At 42.0% G+C, this 20,069-nt stretch overlaps 1 protein-coding gene across 1 annotated transcript; it reads left to right on the top strand.

The window, feature by feature from the left end:
• Positions 1-2,655: 2,655 nt before the first annotated feature.
• fam241a (family with sequence similarity 241 member A) lies at positions 2,656-11,022 on the top strand (the record flags this gene model as incomplete). Its single annotated transcript, XM_080537730.1, has 2 exons — positions 2,656-2,751; positions 10,699-11,022. 2 exons carry the CDS (start codon positions 2,656-2,658, stop codon positions 11,020-11,022), a joined length of 420 nt encoding a protein of 139 aa, XP_080393856.1.
• Positions 11,023-20,069: the final 9,047 nt, after the last annotated feature.

The raw sequence follows: 20,069 nt of genomic DNA, 5'->3' as shown, positions 1-20,069 counted from the left end.
CTTATATAGCGCTTTTCTAGACACTCAAAGATGCTTTACAAACTGAAAAGATTGAGTAGTAAAATAAAAAGAAACAAAAAAAAAGAACAAAAAAGTATAGGGGTCTAATTAATTTTAAATCTAAATCTAAGTGTCTTTGTAGGACAATCTACTCTGTATACTACAAGTATATCTAGATTCCCGCCGGAAAACAAGCAGCGCCAGCGTCCTCTCTCGACCCGCATTTCTTTGAAAGGTGAAAAGTCTAACAGAACTGTAATGTACGTTACCTGAGCCCTGTCCCGATGCTGCCTTCCTGGTAGACACACGTACACAGAGACGGGCAGGACTGGACCCCCAGCAGGCAGCACTGTAGGACGTGCATAAACACAATCAGATACATAATTCACCAAAAGACTCCAAACTTAGCTCCAAACTCCCTCTGACATCCCTAGGCTGGGTCCCCCTCTGCCGATAGAGTAGAGAGAAACAACTGAAGCAGATTAGCTAGGGATTACGCAGTCTACTAGGTGTTAATCCTACACCCCACAGTGAGAGAAATCATAACATCAAGGGTCAAGTACACTCCAACAGGACTTAAATGTAACTCTGACCCGTGTTGGTTTGTAGGACAAACATTCATGTGTATTCACGGCGGATCATTTTAAGAAGTAGTAGAAATGATGTGTTGGTATTTCTATGATAAGTAGCAAAACTCATTCACTTAAAAGAAAAAAAGAAAAAAGAAAGTATATATATATATATATGGCACTGGCAGGTGATTAGGGCATCAATATATGGAAATAAAAATCTTTTTTTAAAGTTTGCTGCTCCATAAATGGACCACTGTAAAATGCATTTGAATTGTCTGTAAACCTATTGTCAGTTAACTACAGCAATATGACACTTCCCTTGAAGTGTTCAAGACTTCCTGTCTGGATATGAGAGTTGACATCTCTGAGGTTCCATTTCTAGTCACTTCCCCTTCTGGGGGGTGTTATACCCCGGGTCTATTATACCCCCTTTATACCCCGGGTCTATTATACCCCCTTTATACCCCGGGTCTATTATACCCCCTTTATACCCCGGGTCTATTATACCCCCTTTATACCCCGGGTCTATTATACCCCCTTTATACCCCGGGTCTATTATACCCCCTGGTACCCCCTCTGTTATACCTCCTCTATTATACCTCCTCTATTATACCTCCTCTGTTATACCTCCTCTGTTATACCTCCTCTATTATACCTCCTCTGTTATACCTCCTCTGTTATACCTCCTCTGTTATACCTCCTCTGTTATACCTCCTCTGTTATACCTCCTCTGTTATACCTCCTCTGTTATACCTCCTCTGTTATACCTCCTCTGTTATACCTCCTCTGTTATACCTCCTCTGTTATACCTCTGGTCTATTATAGTTCTGGACAGTCTGGACAGTCTGTATGGCAGCTGCTGGACTGAAAAAATCAGGTGTAGTGCTGAGGCACAAATATGTACATTTCAAGCCTGCAAACTGCGACACTTTAAATAAATGTGCAATAACACTATGTGCAATATGACAACCCTAGTCGTCTATCTGTACAGTATAGTACAGTGGATAGTGTACATAGCCTTTATTTATGTAAACCAGCTCTCTGACTGAGTTTCATAAGAGCTGAATAGCTTATTTATTTTGAGATACATAATGTCACAACTCAAACCAAATCTGACTTGGTTCAAACTATTTAACTCAAGATCCATCACCTCCCCTGTCCTCCTCTCGAGTCCTACTGAAAGTGTCACAGGGAAATTGTTCGAAAAATGTCTTTAATACAATAATCATGGTATTATGTTCACTGAAGACTGTATGAATAACAAGAAGGGTATGTGATTAAAACTGCAGGTGCTAGATGAAGAGTGACTTTCACTCCCTTCTCTCCAAGGCCAAAATGAGCTCACATAGATAGACCATATCTGTACTCATGTGATGTTGTGTGAGAATTGTCATAATTTCAGTTTCATTTATGTAAACCAGCTCCTTCCCTTCTTGTGTTTTTTTAGTTTTTTTTTTTTCTAGCACCAGGGGAGCCACCCCTCCCAAATTTCGTTGTTTGGTACCTGTACTATAGCAATGACAAAGACCATTCATTCATTCATTCATTCATTCATTCATTCATTCATTCATTCATTCATTCATTCATTCATTATACCCCTGGGTCTATTATACCCCTGGGTCTATTATACCCCCCTGGTCTCCTCCTCCTCAGCTGGACTGGACAGGTAACACACATAAGTATCCACCATTCACCATGTACAATATAACAAATGTGTTGGTTGTTACTCAGAAACATCCATTTGAGTAAAGCAATTTTGGGCGCTTTTAAAAAGCAACTGACAACCTTTAGCCTTGCTTTTAATAAGCTAGCCCATCAATACTGGCTACTTCTATAATGGAGGCCTACACAGTTTCCTGTTATGACTATGATGACGTCTTATTTTTGTCATTACCTTGTCATGTGTTATGTCCACCGGTAGGTGGCGGTGGTGGCAAGCCAAGCCCCTCCCCCCGTGACGTGAGATAAGACTACTGCACACGTGACCAACGTAGGGAGAACCCGGAAACGTCCGATGTTTTCATTACTGAGATTGATCATAATATGTTCATCTTATTAACATTGTTCTGCCGGTGTGAACAACATGTCCACGTTAACACCACCTGTGAATGACCCGTCGGTGCCTCGGCTTCGTGACTCTGAGGAGCTGGAGAGCAGGAGAAGGGATCACTCCCACCAGGTACGAACAGACCCGAGCCAGCCTCAGGGCAATGTGCCTTATTATGACTGGAGACTTCATGAACAATGTGCGTTATAATAATAATCACTTTTTATTTGTATAGCGCTTTTCCTGCAAACACTGCAGCTCAAAGTGCTCCAATCGTTATATAATCATCATTTAATGATTTAGTCATTTAAAGGCAATATTAAAAAGATGGGTTTTTAGTCTTGACTTGAACATAATGTGCTGAGGTTGCGTCCCTAATGTAAACTGGCAGTGCATTCCACAATCTGGGTGCATAAAATGAGAATGCAGCCTCACCAGATCTCTTCTTTTGTACATGTGGTACACAGAGAAAACCAGCGGTGGTACACATGTCATGACTACATGTTCATGTACAATGTGCCTTGTTCTGACTGTAGACTTCATGTCCTTGTTCTGACTGTAGACTTCATGTCCTTGTTCTGACTGTAGACTTCATGTCCTTGTTCTGACTGTAGACTTCATGTCCTTGTTCTGACTGGAGACTTCATGTCCTTGTTCTGACTGTAGACTTCATGTCCTTGTTCTGACTGTAGACTTCATGTCCTTGTTCTGACTGTAGACTTCATGTCCTTGTTCTGACTGTAGACTTCATGTCCTTGTTCTGACTGGAGACTTCATGTCCTTGTTCTGACTGTAGACTTCATGTCCTTGTTCTGACTGTAGACTTCATGTCCTTGTTCTGACTGGAGACTTCATGTCCTTGTTCTGACTGGAGACTTCATGTCCTTGTTCTGACTGTAGACTTCATGTCCTTGTTCTGACTGGAGACTTCATGTCCTTGTTCTGACTGGAGACTTCATGTCCTTGTTCTGACTGTAGACTTCATGTCCTTGTTCTGACTGTAGACTTCATGTCCTTGTTCTGACTGGAGACTTCATGTCCTTGTTCTGACTGGAGACTTCATGTCCTTGTTCTGACTGGAGACTTCATGTCCTTGTTCTGACTGGAGACTTCATGTCCTTGTTCTGACTGGAGACTTCATGTCCTTGTTCTGACTGGAGACTTCATGTCCTTGTTCTGACTGGAGACTTCATGTCCTTGTTCTGACTGTAGACTTCATGTCCTTGTTCTGACTGGAGACTTCATGTCCTTGTTCTGACTGGAGACTTCATGTCCTTGTTCTGACTGGAGACTTCATGTCCTTGTTCTGACTGTAGACTTCATGTCCTTGTTCTGACTGGAGACTTCATGTCCTTGTTCTGACTGGAGACTTCATGTCCTTGTTCTGACTGTAGACTTCATGTCCTTGTTCTGACTGGAGACTTCATGTCCTTGTTCTGACTGTAGACTTCATGTCCTTGTTCTGACTGGAGACTTCATGTCCTTGTTCTGACTGGAGACTTCATGTCCTTGTTCTGACTGGAGACTTCATGTCCTTGTTCTGACTGTAGACTTCATGTCCTTGTTCTGACTGTAGACTTCATGTCCTTGTTCTGACTGGAGACTTCATGTCCTTGTTCTGACTGGAGACTTCATGTCCTTGTTCTGACTGGAGACTTCATGTCCTTGTTCTGACTGGAGACTTCATGTCCTTGTTCTGACTGGAGACTTCATGTCCTTGTTCTGACTGGAGACTTCATGTCCTTGTTCTGACTGGAGACTTCATGTCCTTGTTCTGACTGGAGACTTCATGTCCTTGTTCTGACTGTAGACTTCATGTCCTTGTTCTGACTGTAGACTTCATGTCCTTGTTCTGACTGTAGACTTCACGTCCTTGTTCTGACTGGAGACTTCATGTCCTTGTTCTGACTGGAGACTTCATGTCCTTGTTCTGACTGTAGACTTCATGTCCTTGTTCTGACTGGAGACTTCATGTCCTTGCTGTAAGCGAACCAGACTAGCAGCAGAGCGTCTTAGAGCACAGGACCATGTCTGAGATGATGACACGGTGAGCTGCTTCATTAAGGAGGCTGCGTTCGTAAAGTGGCTCTGAGACCGCCGGAGCGCACACTGGGTTCGACGTCATAAAGGGTCCAAGTCATTTGATTGGACAAAGAGGCATTCCATGAGTGCTGGTCAGATTCCAGAGCGAATTTACGAACGCAGCCTTCGTACGCTTGTACTGACGCGTAAAGTCGTCCTTGGACTCTTCCGGCTTGTCACTGTTTCTTTACGAATCTGCCGAGGCTTGACCAGTAACTATCGTTCTGTCTATTATTTGTTGTAAATATGTATATTTAATGTTTCATTAAAGTGTATTGCGTATAACGTAAAGATAGTGTAACAGCACCTGCTGTTGGGAGGACCGAATTGCAGCAATACATGCTGTGGACATAGCTATGGGTAACACAGCCGGTCGTCAGTTCGAGACCCACTTAGGGCAGACAGCGCCAACCTGCGTCTGCTACCAATAGATTGTGATTTGTATCATCGGGTTTGGGTAGAGACCATGGGCGTCAGCAGCTTTTTGAATGTGGGGGGGACACTTATTTTTCGGGGGGTCTGGGGGTCCTCCCCCCGAATTTTTTTAAATAGTAGATTCAATTTCCTGCATTCTGGTGCGTTTTACACCCAAAATAATCTCCCTCTTTCTTTGTTTTTCCTTGGAGCTGGCATGGTCTGCAATTACTGACTACTATTATGTTTTGGTTTAACTCACAGAGGCCTGACACTGACACGTGGCACTTTTTAGGTACTTTATTAAATATGAAGATTCAAAAAGAATCAAAGAGTGAATTAGAAAAGAATGAGGTAACTTTGAGTCAACAAATTGAATAAAAAGTTATGAGGAAACATAACATATGTACCTAGGCTACTCAGAGCCTATTACAATCAAACTTAGCCCTCTTCAGTGCATTGCAGAACATACAACTATAACAAAACAAAAAAAATCAAAGAGTGAATTAGAGCTGTCTCCACTGCCCCTGCCTGCTGCCCCTGCCTCTGACTCACTCTCACTCTCAACCACCTATATCAGGAGAAATGGGGATGCATTGAGCACATGTTCATATTGTTTTTCTCTAATAGAACATTTGACATAGAAATACAATCAATACAAAAAATACAATCACAAGCATTTTAGAAATAGAAAAATAAATGGAACAGGTGTTTTCTTCTTATTTTTTAACCCTAGCTCAAGCAATCAGATGCAAAATTGATTCTTTGGGTGGGTGCAATGGCCAAATTAAATAGTGCAAATGCTCAGGGCAATGAACACGGGCAGGAGATGCAATAATGACAGGACAGGTAAGCACTGTGAGGTGTTTGTCGCCATTCTGTGCTTTTGATGACATTTCGCCTGTGTCTGTTCTGCATTTAAACATGTCTAACCGCACTAGTAATGCCTAACAAAACTGCTAGTGCCATATAGCTGATCTAGCTCGTATTTGGTTGCTAGTAGGCTATGCTAATTCTATTGCTAATACAGAGAATGTCTCATAAGGTGCTAACATTCTTATCAGAAAAGCTGGCTGTGTTTGACCTTGGGAGAACGCAATGTTGCTGTTTGGCCACTCACGGGAAAACTTGGATGACTTTGACTTACTTTTCTCTTCTTAGAAAAAAAATTCCTTATATCCATCTTGGTGGATGATCTAAATATCGTCTTGCCTCAGTCTGAATGTTTTGAATCTGCGTGCATGTCTGATACTGCTGCTGCCGTGTTAAAAACAGAAGTAAAACGCGGAGTGGATTTCTGGATATGGGCAATCCCCTACTCATAAAGTGGAACGGATTTGATTGTGAAGCAATGAAAATAACGCTGACCAGTCATGCAACATATTTTTGATGGCAAATGTGGGGGGGTCCAAACGACCTTGTTTCAAAGGTGGGGGGGACACGTCCCCCCCCAAATATATGGTGGTGACGCCCATGGTAGAGACACATGTCCCACTGTGTCATCAGCCGAGGTCTCCACCTTTATTCAACCAGCAGTCACATTTCAAGGCTGGCAAGTTGACTTACAAAGTTACCACATGTATTTCCCCAGGACATGATGCCAATGGATATTAGCCTAAGTGAGGCTAGGCACTGAAATGATCATCACATACACAGGGTTCCTACGCTGGTCTTAAAAAGCCTTTAAGTCTAAAATCCAGCAATCTGATTTACAAGGCCTAAAATGGTCTTACATTTCAGTTATTCGGTCTAAAAATGAGGTGCTAGGTGTTAAAAACGAGATTTATCCTGCAAGGGAATCAGTCTGACTACATCTATTTACGCGGAAATGAATCAAACTGGAACCCAAAAAATGCCAATTCGCTTCCTTTTTTGTCTGTATGGCAGTGAAATCCCTAATGTCATCACCTCGAGGATGACAAAAAGCTGTCATATGGTGTCATATGGTTTGTGGGGTAGTGGTGGTCTAGTGGATAGTGAGTTGGACTTGGGATCGGAAGGTTGTGAGTTCAAATCCCGCCTGAAGCCACACCACTACTAGTGTGCCCTTGGGTAAGGCACTTAGCCCTCAGTTACTCCAGGGAGAATGTCCCTGTAATTCGTAATTGTAAGTCGCTTTGGATAAAAGCGTCTGCTAAATGGCAAAATTATTAATTATAAAATTATTCACGAATAAGTCTAAAATTCTATTCAAAGAGGTCTAAAAAAGGTCTAAAAAGGTCTTAAACTTGACTTGTTGAAACTTGTAGGAACCCTGCATACAGTGTCTTTGGTGTCGTACTTCCCATAGTCTTGTTATGTTTCAATGCTCTTCTGCTTGGGAATAAGGACCCAGGGATGACTCCTGCTTAAAGTAGATCAAACATCAACTACATTTCATTATTTAAGAGTTAAAAAAAATTGCTAAAAGTTACTCTAGAATAATACAATTGTAGTTTATTCATTTTATTTTTTTGGTCTGCACCTTGTCTCAACACTGCCGATATCTCCCGTAACATTATTCTGCTTCCAATAGTGTTCACACACTGGCTGTATACATCACTCTGTAGTAACACAAAACGTGTTCAGTATCTTAAACAAAGTTAACCCTGTAACAATGTCAAAAGAAATGCTTGCACAGCAATTTTGGTAGCAGATATACATACACCTGCTGATGTCATTTGTTACTAAAGCTTTGACCCTCACCATGACCATTCTGCAAACGCACCATGACCATTGTTGTTGGGACCTGCCTTTGCAGTATTCGGTTGTTAAGTCGTGACGTGTTTCCGGGTCCAACGTTGGCTGAGGCGCTCTCTTCGAAATGCCACAGTAATAATAATAATTCATTATATTTATATAGCGCTTTTCCGAGGCTCAAAGACGCTGACATATATGGGAAAAACGGGAAAGTGCTGTGTCCCTTGTTGTATGGATAGATCCCAGTCTAAAAAACAATTGAACTGTCATTCTACCGCTGTAGTACACTGGTACTCTGGTGCTTTAGTACACTGGTACTCTGGTGCTTTAGTACACTGGTACTCTGGTGCTTTAGTACACTGGTACTCTGGTGCTTTAGTACACTGGTACTCTGGTGCTGTAGTACACTGGTACTCTGGTGCTTTAGTACACTGGTACTCTGGTGCTTTAGTACACTGGTACTCTGGTGCTTTAGTACACTGGTACTCTGGTGCTTTAGTACACTGGTACTCTGGTGCTTTAGTACACTGGTACTCTGGTGCTTTAGTACACTGGTACTCTGGTGCTTTAGTACACTGGTACTCTGGTGCTGTAGTACACTGGTACTCTGGTGCTGTAGTACACTGGTACTCTGGTGCTTTAGTACACTGGTACTCTGGTGCTTTAGTACACTGGTACTCTGGTGCTTTAGTACACTGGTACTCTGGTGCTTTAGTACACTGGTACTCTGGTGCTTTAGTACACTGGTACTCTGGTGCTTTAGTACACTGGTACTCTGGTGCTTTAGTACACTGGTACTCTGGTGCTTTAGTACACTGGTACTCTGGTGCTTTAGTACACTGGTACTCTGGTGCTTTAGTACACTGGTACTCTGGTGCTTTAGTACACTGGTACTCTGGTGCTTTAGTACACTGGTACTCTGGTGCTTTAGTACACTGGTACTCTGGTGCTGTAGTACACTGGTACTCTGGTGCTTTAGTACACTGGTACTCTGGTGCTTTAGTACACTGGTACTCTGGTGCTTTAGTACACTGGTACTCTGGTGCTTTAGTACACTGGTACTCTGGTGCTTTAGTACACTGGTACTCTGGTGCTTTAGTACACTGGTACTCTGGTGCTTTAGTACACTGGTACTCTGGTGCTGTAGTACACTGGTACTCTGGTGCTTTAGTACACTGGTACTCTGGTGCTTTAGTACACTGGTACTCTGGTGCTTTAGTACACTGGTACTCTGGTGCTTTAGTACACTGGTACTCTGGTGCTTTAGTACACTGGTACTCTGGTGCTTTAGTACACTGGTACTCTGGTGCTTTAGTACACTGGTACTCTGGTGCTGTAGTACACTGGTACTCTGGTGCTTTAGTACACTGGTACTCTGGTGCTTTAGTACACTGGTACTCTGGTGCTTTAGTACACTGGTACTCTGGTGCTGTAGTACACTGGTACTCTGGTGCTTTAGTACACTGGTACTCTGGTGCTTTAGTACACTGGTACTCTGGTGCTTTAGTACACTGGTACTCTGGTGCTTTAGTACACTGGTACTCTGGTGCTGTAGTACACTGGTACTCTGGTGCTTTAGTACACTGGTACTCTGGTGCTTTAGTACACTGGTACTCTGGTGCTTTAGTACACTGGTACTCTGGTGCTTTAGTACACTGGTACTCTGGTGCTTTAGTACACTGGTACTCTGGTGCTTTAGTACACTGGTACTCTGGTGCTTTAGTACACTGGTACTCTGGTGCTGTAGTACACTGGTACTCTGGTGCTGTAGTACACTGGTACTCTGGTGCTTTAGTACACTGGTACTCTGGTGCTTTAGTACACTGGTACTCTGGTGCTTTAGTACACTGGTACTCTGGTGCTTTAGTACACTGGTACTCTGGTGCTTTAGTACACTGGTACTCTGGTGCTTTAGTACACTGGTACTCTGGTGCTTTAGTACACTGGTACTCTGGTGCTTTAGTACACTGGTACTCTGGTGCTTTAGTACACTGGTACTCTGGTGCTTTAGTACACTGGTACTCTGGTGCTTTAGTACACTGGTACTCTGGTGCTTTAGTACACTGGTACTCTGGTGCTTTAGTACACTGGTACTCTGGTGCTTTAGTACTCTGGTACTCTGGTGCTTTAGTACTCTGGTACTCTGGTGCTTTAGTACACTGGTACTCTGGTGCTGTAGTACACTGGTACTCTGGTGCTGTAGTACACTGGTACTCTGGTGCTTTAGTACACTGGTACTCTGGTGCTTTAGTACACTGGTACTCTGGTGCTTTAGTACACTGGTACTCTGGTGCTGTAGTACACTGGTACTCTGGTGCTGTAGTACACTGGTACTCTGGTGCTGTAGTACACTGGTACTCTGGTGCTTTAGTACACTGGTACTCTGGTGCTGTAGTACACTGGTACTCTGGTGCTTTAGTACACTGGTACTCTGGTGCTTTAGTACACTGGTACTCTGGTGCTTTAGTACACTGGTACTCTGGTGCGTTAGTACACTGGTACTCTGGTGCTTTAGTACACTGGTACTCTGGTGCGTTAGTACACTGGTACTCTGGTGCTTTAGTACACTGGTACTATGGTGCGGGGAATTTTGGGTTTGGACCCGGAAATTGCTAAACGTCACGCGTGACGTCAGACTTAACAACCAAATGACTGAGCCCATATGGAGGCTGACAGCCACTCAGTCTGCTTGTCCCAAACTGGAAACTGTCCCAAGTCTGTCCCAGATGTGTTCCCTGTTCTTCCAGTTGTGCATAACCTTTTCACATGGCCCTTGGTCAAAAAGCAATGCATCATATTAGAAACAAGTCATTTGAGATTTGGCCCTAAATGTTTTTTGTTGTTGTTGTTTTTAACTTACCTTGGTTTCAAACAACAGACCTATTTTTTCAACTGTCCTGACAGGATGACCCCAGAACCAAGCGGCGACCCGCTGCTGACCCCAGAGCCAGGCCCCCCCCGGGGGGTCGCCCTGCAGCCAGATGGCCCCTCATCGACGACCCCCTCACCCGCCAGCCGCAGGTGGACGACTGCGAGCGCCTGGGGACTCTGTTCGGGGAGCTAAACAAGGGCCTGCGCCGCATCGGGTTCACCCAGATGTACTTTGGGGAGAAGATCGTGGAGCCCGTGGTGATCATCTTCTTCTGGGTGCTGCTGGGGTTCCTGGGCGTCCAGGCTCTGGGGCTGGTGGGAACCCTGTGCATTGTCATCCTCTACATCCAGAAATAATGTGAGGAAAGAGCGCCCCCTGGTGTCTATGAATGAAATGATGCTAATTTCAGCCCGAGTCTCTCCCTGTCTTGCATCAAGGCTTTCTAGACTCAACGAGCGTCTGCGGATGCTGGGCTTGATAGTGTTCAACTACATACTAGGGGTGGGCATCTTTTTTTTTTTTGTGATCGACCAAATGTTTTATTTTGTGATCGACCAAGATCCTTATCGATCAATTATCGATCCTCGATGCCCACCCCTACTACATACGGTGTGAGCTTTAAGCTTTTAGAGGGGTGGCCGTGTAGAACGGCTGTGTGTCCCACTACAGGTTTCAGGGAGGGAGGGCCAAGTTGTTTTCTTTGGAGTTTTTCTAAGCTTCTCAAGCTCCTCCTTCTTCTTCCTCTCAACTTCAAAATCAGATCAGTCAGCTAGTCATCTGTGTCCCAATACAATACAGTAGCGTCCCCTCCTCACCTCCTTTCACGTGTAGCTGCTGAATCTGCCAATGTGAAACCATGGAGTAGTTAAGAGATACTGAGAACTACAAGCTACTGTTCGGAACATGACACCTTGTGTCCTTTAAAAGAGAAAGGAAATGAGGAGAGGAATAAATAAGTATTTATTATATCTACTGGGATACAGCCATGGCTTCATGTACGCAGCTAGAGAAATGGTTCTTTTTTTGTCCGTGTTTTCTCTACCGTGGTAATATATGTATTAACCCCCCCCCCCCCCCCCCCCGCCTCAAAAAGAAAAGAAAATTAGTCTAGCTTGAGTTCCAGCTCAATTGTCCTACAATGCGTTCCAAAGGTATGAACATTACTGACACATAAAGCACTTTGAGCTGCAACGTTTGCAGGAAAAGCGCTATACAAATAAAGTTATTATTATTATTATTATTATTATTATTATTGATTTTGGAGGGAACCAAGGCAAAGTGGGACCTTCATGCCTTGAGATGACCTGGAAGTAGTAGCAACAGCTACATAGTTTCATAGTTACTTACTGTCCCCATACTGAATCTGCATTCAGAAACATCCTTGTTGACGTGCATGTGACCTCAACATTGCTGTGAAGGGGGAGTGGGGCTCATGACACGCATGGATGTCGTCATAAGCCCCATGAGCTTGCACTTTTGTAAAAGGGAATGGTGCACTATACCAAGCCTATCATTAGAATGAGATGGTATGTTGTCAGGAAGTCCCTTAATCAGAGGTGTGTAGAGTACCGCGGAGCTTACGTCCACTTTCAAATTCCTTGTGAGTTTGGCCATAAGCGTTGTTATCAGGGCTGATTTATAACATTTGAGAGCATGAACCCACCCATTCAACAACCAAGGTTAATCACTCATTTGTTATGAGTTGTATACTTGAAGAGCGACCATTGTGACTTTTAAAATGGTAAAGTAATTTGTAATAATTACGAGACTAAATCCAGACCGACAAAATGAGGTCACACCTCAGTACTGTATTACACCAAACCACTCCAGATGTGACCCGCTGGTGGCGCTATTGAGCCAAAAAACTTTTCAGGTTTTCATTGTCAGTACAGCTGAAATTGCAATGTTATATAGGGTTATTATATGATTTTGGGGGGATTATTCTAAAGATTTTTTTTTTTAACTACTCAATTAATGTAACAATTAATTAATTACCCAACATACATATCAGAAACATGTCTCATTAATATTAAAATATTTTATTCAATCATATTCAAATAGACCAGCCTTAACTGGTAATCACCGCTTTACAGTCCAACATAAAACCTCTACAAAATAAAATGAGGCTAAAGCAAGAGCTTGTTCAGTTCAGGTAGAAGGAACACATGCAGCCATGCGGGGGGTGCGTGGATGTGGGTTCCTGTTGTGGTTAAAGTCCTCCGCACTGTTTTGCCTCATCCTGAAAATGAGACACATAAAGCACATTAGAATAATGTGGCATATTTTAGTCTAATTTCCACATCACTGCTGTGTTATGTGTTATTATTATTATTATTATTAATAATAATAATAATAATATTAAGACCATTTTTGTCAGATGAATTGTGAATCCATGCTTTGACTGGGCGCGGCCATCTTACTTCTTTACGACGCGCTGATGCATGTTATGCAAATAGACATATCTCTGTAATGGATGCGTGGCTCCAGCCCTAGAATGACAGCTGCTTTTGTGACACTACTAAAATCATAATGTTAAAAGAAGAAGATAACAATGATAACAATTTGGTTTGTTTTTTCACACACACACACACACACACACACTCCTTGTTCAATAATCACACATTGTGTCAGTCATTTTTGCCTAAAGCCCAATGCACACGGCGTGCGATTTTGTCGCACCGCCGAATTCGATTCCATTGTTTTGAATGCATCTCAATGAGACAATGCACACGGCGTGCGATGCGATATTGTCGCACGACAACATTCGATTCTTCATTCACATTCATTCATTTATTGGTGTGAATTGAGAATCAAATGTTGTCGTGCGACAAAATCGCACGCTGTGTGCATTGGCCTTAACGGTTAAGGTGAGGATCAGGTCAGGTCAGCTCACCAACTGTTGAATGAAACATAATTTTCAAAACATTGTGTGGTCAACCAAAGTATGATATCTTAGTCCTTAGAGAATGTTTGACTTGTGTTTGGCATCTAATATGTTGATATGCAACGATTAAAACATTTATATTGTTTAATATCAACTAAATTAACGTTTTTTTTATAAGTAAGCAAGCATAAAGCGTAGCGTGAGAGGACATGAAAGTGCAAGTCATCTAAACCAGTTCACTCAGTTAAACCAGTTACACCAGTTCACTCAGTTAAACCAGTTCACTCAGTTAAACCAGTTCACTCAGTTAAACCAGTTAAACCAGTTCACTCAGTTAAACCAGTTCACTCAGTTAAACCAGTTCACTCAGTTAAACCAGTTCACTCAGTTAAACCAGTTCACTCAGTTAAGCCAGTTAAACCAGTTCACTCAGTTAAGCCAGTTAAACCAGTTCACTCAGTTAAGCCAGTTAAACCAGTTCACTCAGTTAAACCAGTTCACTCAGTTAAACCAGTTAAACCAGTTCACTCAGTTAAGCCAGTTAAACCAGTTCACTCAGTTCAGCCATGTCCTGATGCTCTTAGATGGTCCCCTGGTCTCCCTGCTGGGTTGTCCAGGTGGTGGCGTCTGGTCCAGAAGCTTGCAGTAACTCTTATCTAATGTCTTGACTGTCACTTACTTGCCCTCCCATAAATCTGCCCACCAATCCATCAGTGTCAGATCAAATAAACTATTATCTAACATCGTCAGTATCGTCACTGGACCCTCCAATAAATCTGTCCATCCCTCGTTACATCTAGGGAGTTACTGACTAACCAACACTGGACTGGACTGGCCAAAGTAATGCTTCATCTGAAACAAACTGCTTTTAATAATACAAAGTCTCTCAGACCTGACCAGGCCTATATCATTCATCTGAGACATTGACTTGGAACTAAAAAAACAACAAACTTGATACAGGCTCTACTGCCCTCTACAAACTGTCATTATAAGAACATGTTCATGTTCTTCTTTACTAATCTTATTCTGAGTTAAAACAAACTCTAACATTGTCACCACCTGCCCACCCTCATCATGCCCCTCATCAGGTTGTTTTGCAAATAGTTAAATGTGAACTATGAGTTCAGTTGAAAATCTTTCAAAAGGTTTAGCAATTTTTATGTTTTGAATGCAACCTAGGTCTGTATACGGTTTTTAAATATCTGCTGTATGTTTACCAATAATAATTTAGTTGATATTAAAAATGTGTAAAGGATTTGATTTAAAGGTGAAGGATATGTGAGTAATTTGTAACAAATGTTGATTTTCCTCAATGTGTTTGTCACTAACATAACAGTACACTATTGTAATGGTTTTGATTGATTGAGTATTTAGGTTTGCAATGACTTTTAGAGCTAGTAAGTAAAAGTCTACCAGTCATGATTCTCTCAGACAGAAAAGGGTGGTATATCTTGGATCACTGGTTGTGCCATGTACACACCAATTAATCAATATCACCATGCTGCATTCTTATCATTGTTTTGAATACATTATTTTGTAATGGCTTTTGAAATAAATTATCCAGGACTTTGAATAATATCTACACTGACAATGTTATAATGTTATGCATCCCTGCAAAATGATCAAACTTGAATGACTATTGAAATATGTAGATAAATTAAACTTAATATATGTTTTTATGAAAACTCTCTGTGTCTGTCCTTTTCAATACGTGTGTGTGGCTGGTAAATACTATAACTAAAAAAGTTGTTTTCTCAAATGAATGCTTAAAGGGGGCTCCAGGGCTAGTTTCACTTTTATTGGGTGAAAGTGTGTGAGCTATAATGTTGCAGCCAGAGAAACGTACACGACATAGCCAAACGTATGTGGACACAGTTCTGGTCTGGGGCTGTTTTCATGGTTTGGGCTAGGCCCCTTAGTTACATCTTAATGCTACTGCATACAATTCTCTAGAATCACATTGTATGCATCCAACATTGTGGCAACAGTTTGGGGAAGGCCCTTTCCAGTTTCAGCATGACAATGCCCATGTGCACAAAGTGAGGTCCATAATGACGTGGTTTGCCGAGTACAACATTGGCTGATCCGTCGGCATTCGTCATTGATGTGCTTCTGCCAGAGGTGACAATTCACTGACACTTTTTATTTATTTATAGACTACATATTTCATATTATAACATGTCACACTTTAACTCATGGTCAATATCCAGTAGGATCTTATAATGCCATTTGCTCATATCAGGTCTTGCTTAGTTGTCACCTGCAACATGGCACAACCTTCTTAGATGTCTACATTTTACTATAACTGGTAAACGTGTGGCTTTAATCACTTCATGACACAGGCAACAGTCCACGCCATTGCAGCTGTAAACGGTGTTTCCAATGAGAAAGCCATGGAAATGTATACATGTGGACCACAGTATGACTTGAGGTAAGCTGGAGAGTGCTAATACAATTTCCATGACAGTTTGCAACCACTGATGAATGTGAGTTTCTTAAATTATTTATTAATCACTTCTTTATAATATTTTGTCTCAACAGTGAGATGCAGCTGTCTGACCATTATGGTCAAAAATTTGAGCAAAGAACAGAAAAGGAAGCTGAAAGACCATAGAGACAATGTTGAAAGAGCACTTGCGATAAAGTGCAAACAGCAATGATGTCACGGGGTAACAAAGAAAAGAACCTGTCATTTTTTGTTGCTGTCTCTTCACACAGAACCTTTTTATTTGTGTTCTGTTTCCCTCCTGGCGGTAGAAGCGCACCATTTCTGTTGTTCCTACTCCTCAACTATACATACGCTGCTGGTTAGCAGTGATTGGGGACTGGGAGTGACACTGTTCCCCTTTGCTCTCTATTTAAGGCACCAGCAAACAGTAGGAGGGGAGAGTGGTTTGGGAACGAGGGTTACGTACAACGAGACAGAGAGCGACAACGAGACAGAGAGCGACAACGAGACAGAGAGCGACAACGAGACAGAGAGCGACAACTAGACGACCACCAGACGAAAACCTGCTGAGTACCAGAGGGACCTGCGACGTTGGAACGAGAGAACACCTGATACATGCCACAATGCAAAAAGTTAATCTAAGTAAGATTAAATATCTTAAATCAAGGCAATATAAGCTTGTTTTCTGTCTGACTGCACCAGTTTTAAGATATCTCTTACTTGTTTTAAGACAATCTTGGCAAGTGACATTTTCCTGTTCTGTTGGCAGATAATTTTGCTTATTCTAAGTAATATTTCCCCTATTTTTATTGCTTTTTTTCTTGTTTTTGAGAGCTGACTTTTTGGCGCCGAGCTGTGGTCCCGAGCAGAGGGACGACTGGCCACCAACGGAGCTGTCCGTGTCTGATCACTGGGGGTTGTGATTCGAGAGGCCTGTTGGGAAACTTGGGAGGGTGCAGCCAGCGCCCTTCCCAAAGTTAAGTGACTTTTTGTTTGCTTACTTTGGAGGTTGAGGGCTAACCCTACTGTCTAGCATAGCTAAGAGCCAGTTGATGGACTGTGGACTGTGTGGTTGCCTGTCACTCGTGCAACCTGCTGAGTCACTCTTTCCTGTCCTCAGCTAAGTGATTGGAGCCACGCTGGGTCATGAGGATGCGCCGGACCTCCCCATAGGCGACGGGGTGGAGTCAACCCTGGGACCCTGCTGTTTTTAAAGAGCCTTTTATACTGTTCCTGGTCTCTGACATCACTTATAAGATACACACCGGCTAGACCCCTACGGTCTAGTGGCACTTTTCCTTGATGCACAGTGCACAGGTTTTTTACCCTTGCGTCCTTTTGACGAAGCTATCACTGGAACCTGGACACTGGACACAACACTGAACACTACACTACACTGGACACTGAACATCTGTCATTACGTGAAGCGCATTGAGTCGCATCTTGTGAGAAATGCGCTATACAAATAAAACTTGAATTGATTTGATCCCTTGTACACTTTTTTGGGCATTTGTGTTGCAACACACCTGTACATTGTGCACTCTACCCTAGGCCCTTATTTTACTCTAGACAGAAGGGTCGTAACACTTGTTATTAATTCCATTTGGTATACCTCAAACTTTCTTGCATTTCTGGTGTTTGCATTTTAAATATTCTAAATATATGCTATCTACATGTCGCACTGGATGGGGTTATTGCTGTTGACTCATCAGAAAGTAAAGACTAATTCACAGAGTGTATGAAGATTCCAGTAAGGGTTTTGTGAAGGAGCCCTAGTGCTGTTGACTCATCAGAAATAGAATGTTTTATTTAGCTCATCATGGGCACTCAGCACCATGGACACCTCCAGCCCAGCACCTTGCACCACGGTTCCTGCCCTGCTCCATGGATTACAACGATGATCGCCTGACCCTTGCCTGACTCCACCAAGTCCTTTGCCTGACCCCTCAAACCTGTTTGACCTAATAAAGTCCCACACCTGGGGTCATTGACATTCTTTTATTTATATACAGTTAGGACTGGAAGTATTTGGACAGTGACACAATTTCCATAATTTGGGCTCTGTATGCCACCACAAAGGATTTGAAATGAAACAATCAAGATGTAATTGAAGGGCATACTTTCAGCTTTAATTCAAGGGGTTGAACAAAAATATTGTATGAAACATTTAGGAATTGCAACCATTTTTATACACAGTCCCCTATTTTCAGGAGCTCAAAAGTAATTGGACAAATTAACAATCATACGTAAGTATAATGTTCATTTTTAATACTTTGTCGAGAATCCTTTGCAGGCAATGACTGCCTGAAGTCTGGAACACATGGACATCACCAGATGCTGGGTTTCCTCCTTTGTGATGGTTTGTCAGGCCTTTACTGCAGCAGTCTTCAATGCATGCTTGATTGGGTTGAGATCAGGTGATTGACTCTGGCCATTGCAGAATATTCCACTTCTTTGCCTTAAAAAAGTCCTGGGTTGCTTACACACTATATTTTGGGTCATTGTCCATCTGTATTGTGAAGCACCATCCAATCAACTTTGCTGAATTTGTCTGAATCTGAGCAGACAGAATATCCCTAAACACTTCAGAATTCATCTGTCTGCTTCTGTTTTCTGTCACTTCATCAATAAACACTAGTGACCCAGTGCCATCGGAAGCCATGCATGTCCATGTCATCACACTGCCTCCACGTTTTTTCACAGATGATGTGGTATGCGTCGGATCATGAGCCGTTCCAAGCCTTCTCCATACTTTTTTCTTCCCATCATTCTGGTACAGGTTGATCTTAGTTCCATCGGTCCAAAGAATGCTGTTCCAGAACAGGGCTGGCTTTTTTAGATGTTTTTTGTCAAAGTCTAATCTGGCCTTTCTATTCTTGAGGCTTATGAATGGCTTGCACATTGTGTGAACCCTCTGTATTTGCTTGTGTGAAGTCTTTCTTTTATGGTACACATGGATAATGATATGCCTACCTCCTGGAGACTGTTCTTCACTTGGCTGGATGTTGTGAAGGGGTTTTTCTTTACCATGTAAAGGATCCTGTGATCTCTTGTCTTCCATGGACGTCCAGACCTTTTTGTGGTGCCGAGCTCACTAGTGCATTCTTTTTTCTCAGAATGTACCAAACAGTTAATTTGGCCAGTATTAATGTTCCCACTATCTCTCTGATGGATTTTTGTTTTGTTTTTACAGCCTAAGGATGGCCTGTTTCAGTTGCATTGAGATCTCTGTTGACTGCATGTTGTGCGTATACAGCAACAGCCTCCAAATGCAAATGCCACACTTGGAATCAACTCAGACCTTTTACCTGCTTAATTGATATTGATAAAGAAATAATGAAGGAATAAATAGCCCACACTGGCCCATGAAACAGCTTTTGAGTCAATTGTCTAATTACTTTTGGTTATTATATATAAGAGCTATAATTCATAAACCCTTCCTTCAATTTGGATGTGAATACCCTTAACCTAAAGCTGAGAGTCTGCACTTTAAGCCCAGTAAATTCTGTTGGAAATCTCATATAAGATACGTTAGATCCAAAGTATCAAGGAGTATTGCAGTATTGTGCAGGGCAAAACATATTCTGGAACAGAGGATGTTGTATACTCTATATTGTTGTCTTGTCTTACCCTATTTGAGTTACTGTGTGGAGATATGGGGAAATGAATATAAAAGCACTTTAAACCCATTGATTACACTACAGAAAAAAGCTATGAGGATTGTACATAAGGTCGGATATCGTGATCACACTAATAACTTGTTCCTAATGTAAAAAATATGAAGAAAATATGAAGGAAAGCAGAAATATTGCTCTATTGCTCTATTTAAAAAAAGGTTTACATTATTTTTAATGAAAAAGTATTAGAACGGATGATACTGAAATATATGTATTAATTAATTGGATTATATAATGTAAGCATAATTGTTAAGTATAAACAGGGGTAGGACAGGCTTCTTCCTACTCCTTTTCAAACAATTGATAGGACTGTACTCTACATATTAGTTATTTGTTATTTTTATTTTTAAATCATGTTCGAAATAAAGATTAGTCATTCATTCATATGCATTA

The sequence above is a fragment of the Nansenia antarctica genome (genome assembly GCF_963989245.1).
Source record: "Nansenia antarctica genome assembly, chromosome: 8".
Lineage (NCBI taxonomy): Eukaryota > Metazoa > Chordata > Actinopteri > Argentiniformes > Microstomatidae > Nansenia > Nansenia antarctica.
Note: the sequence above shows the minus strand (reverse complement) of the source record. Positions and strands in the feature narration are given on the sequence as shown.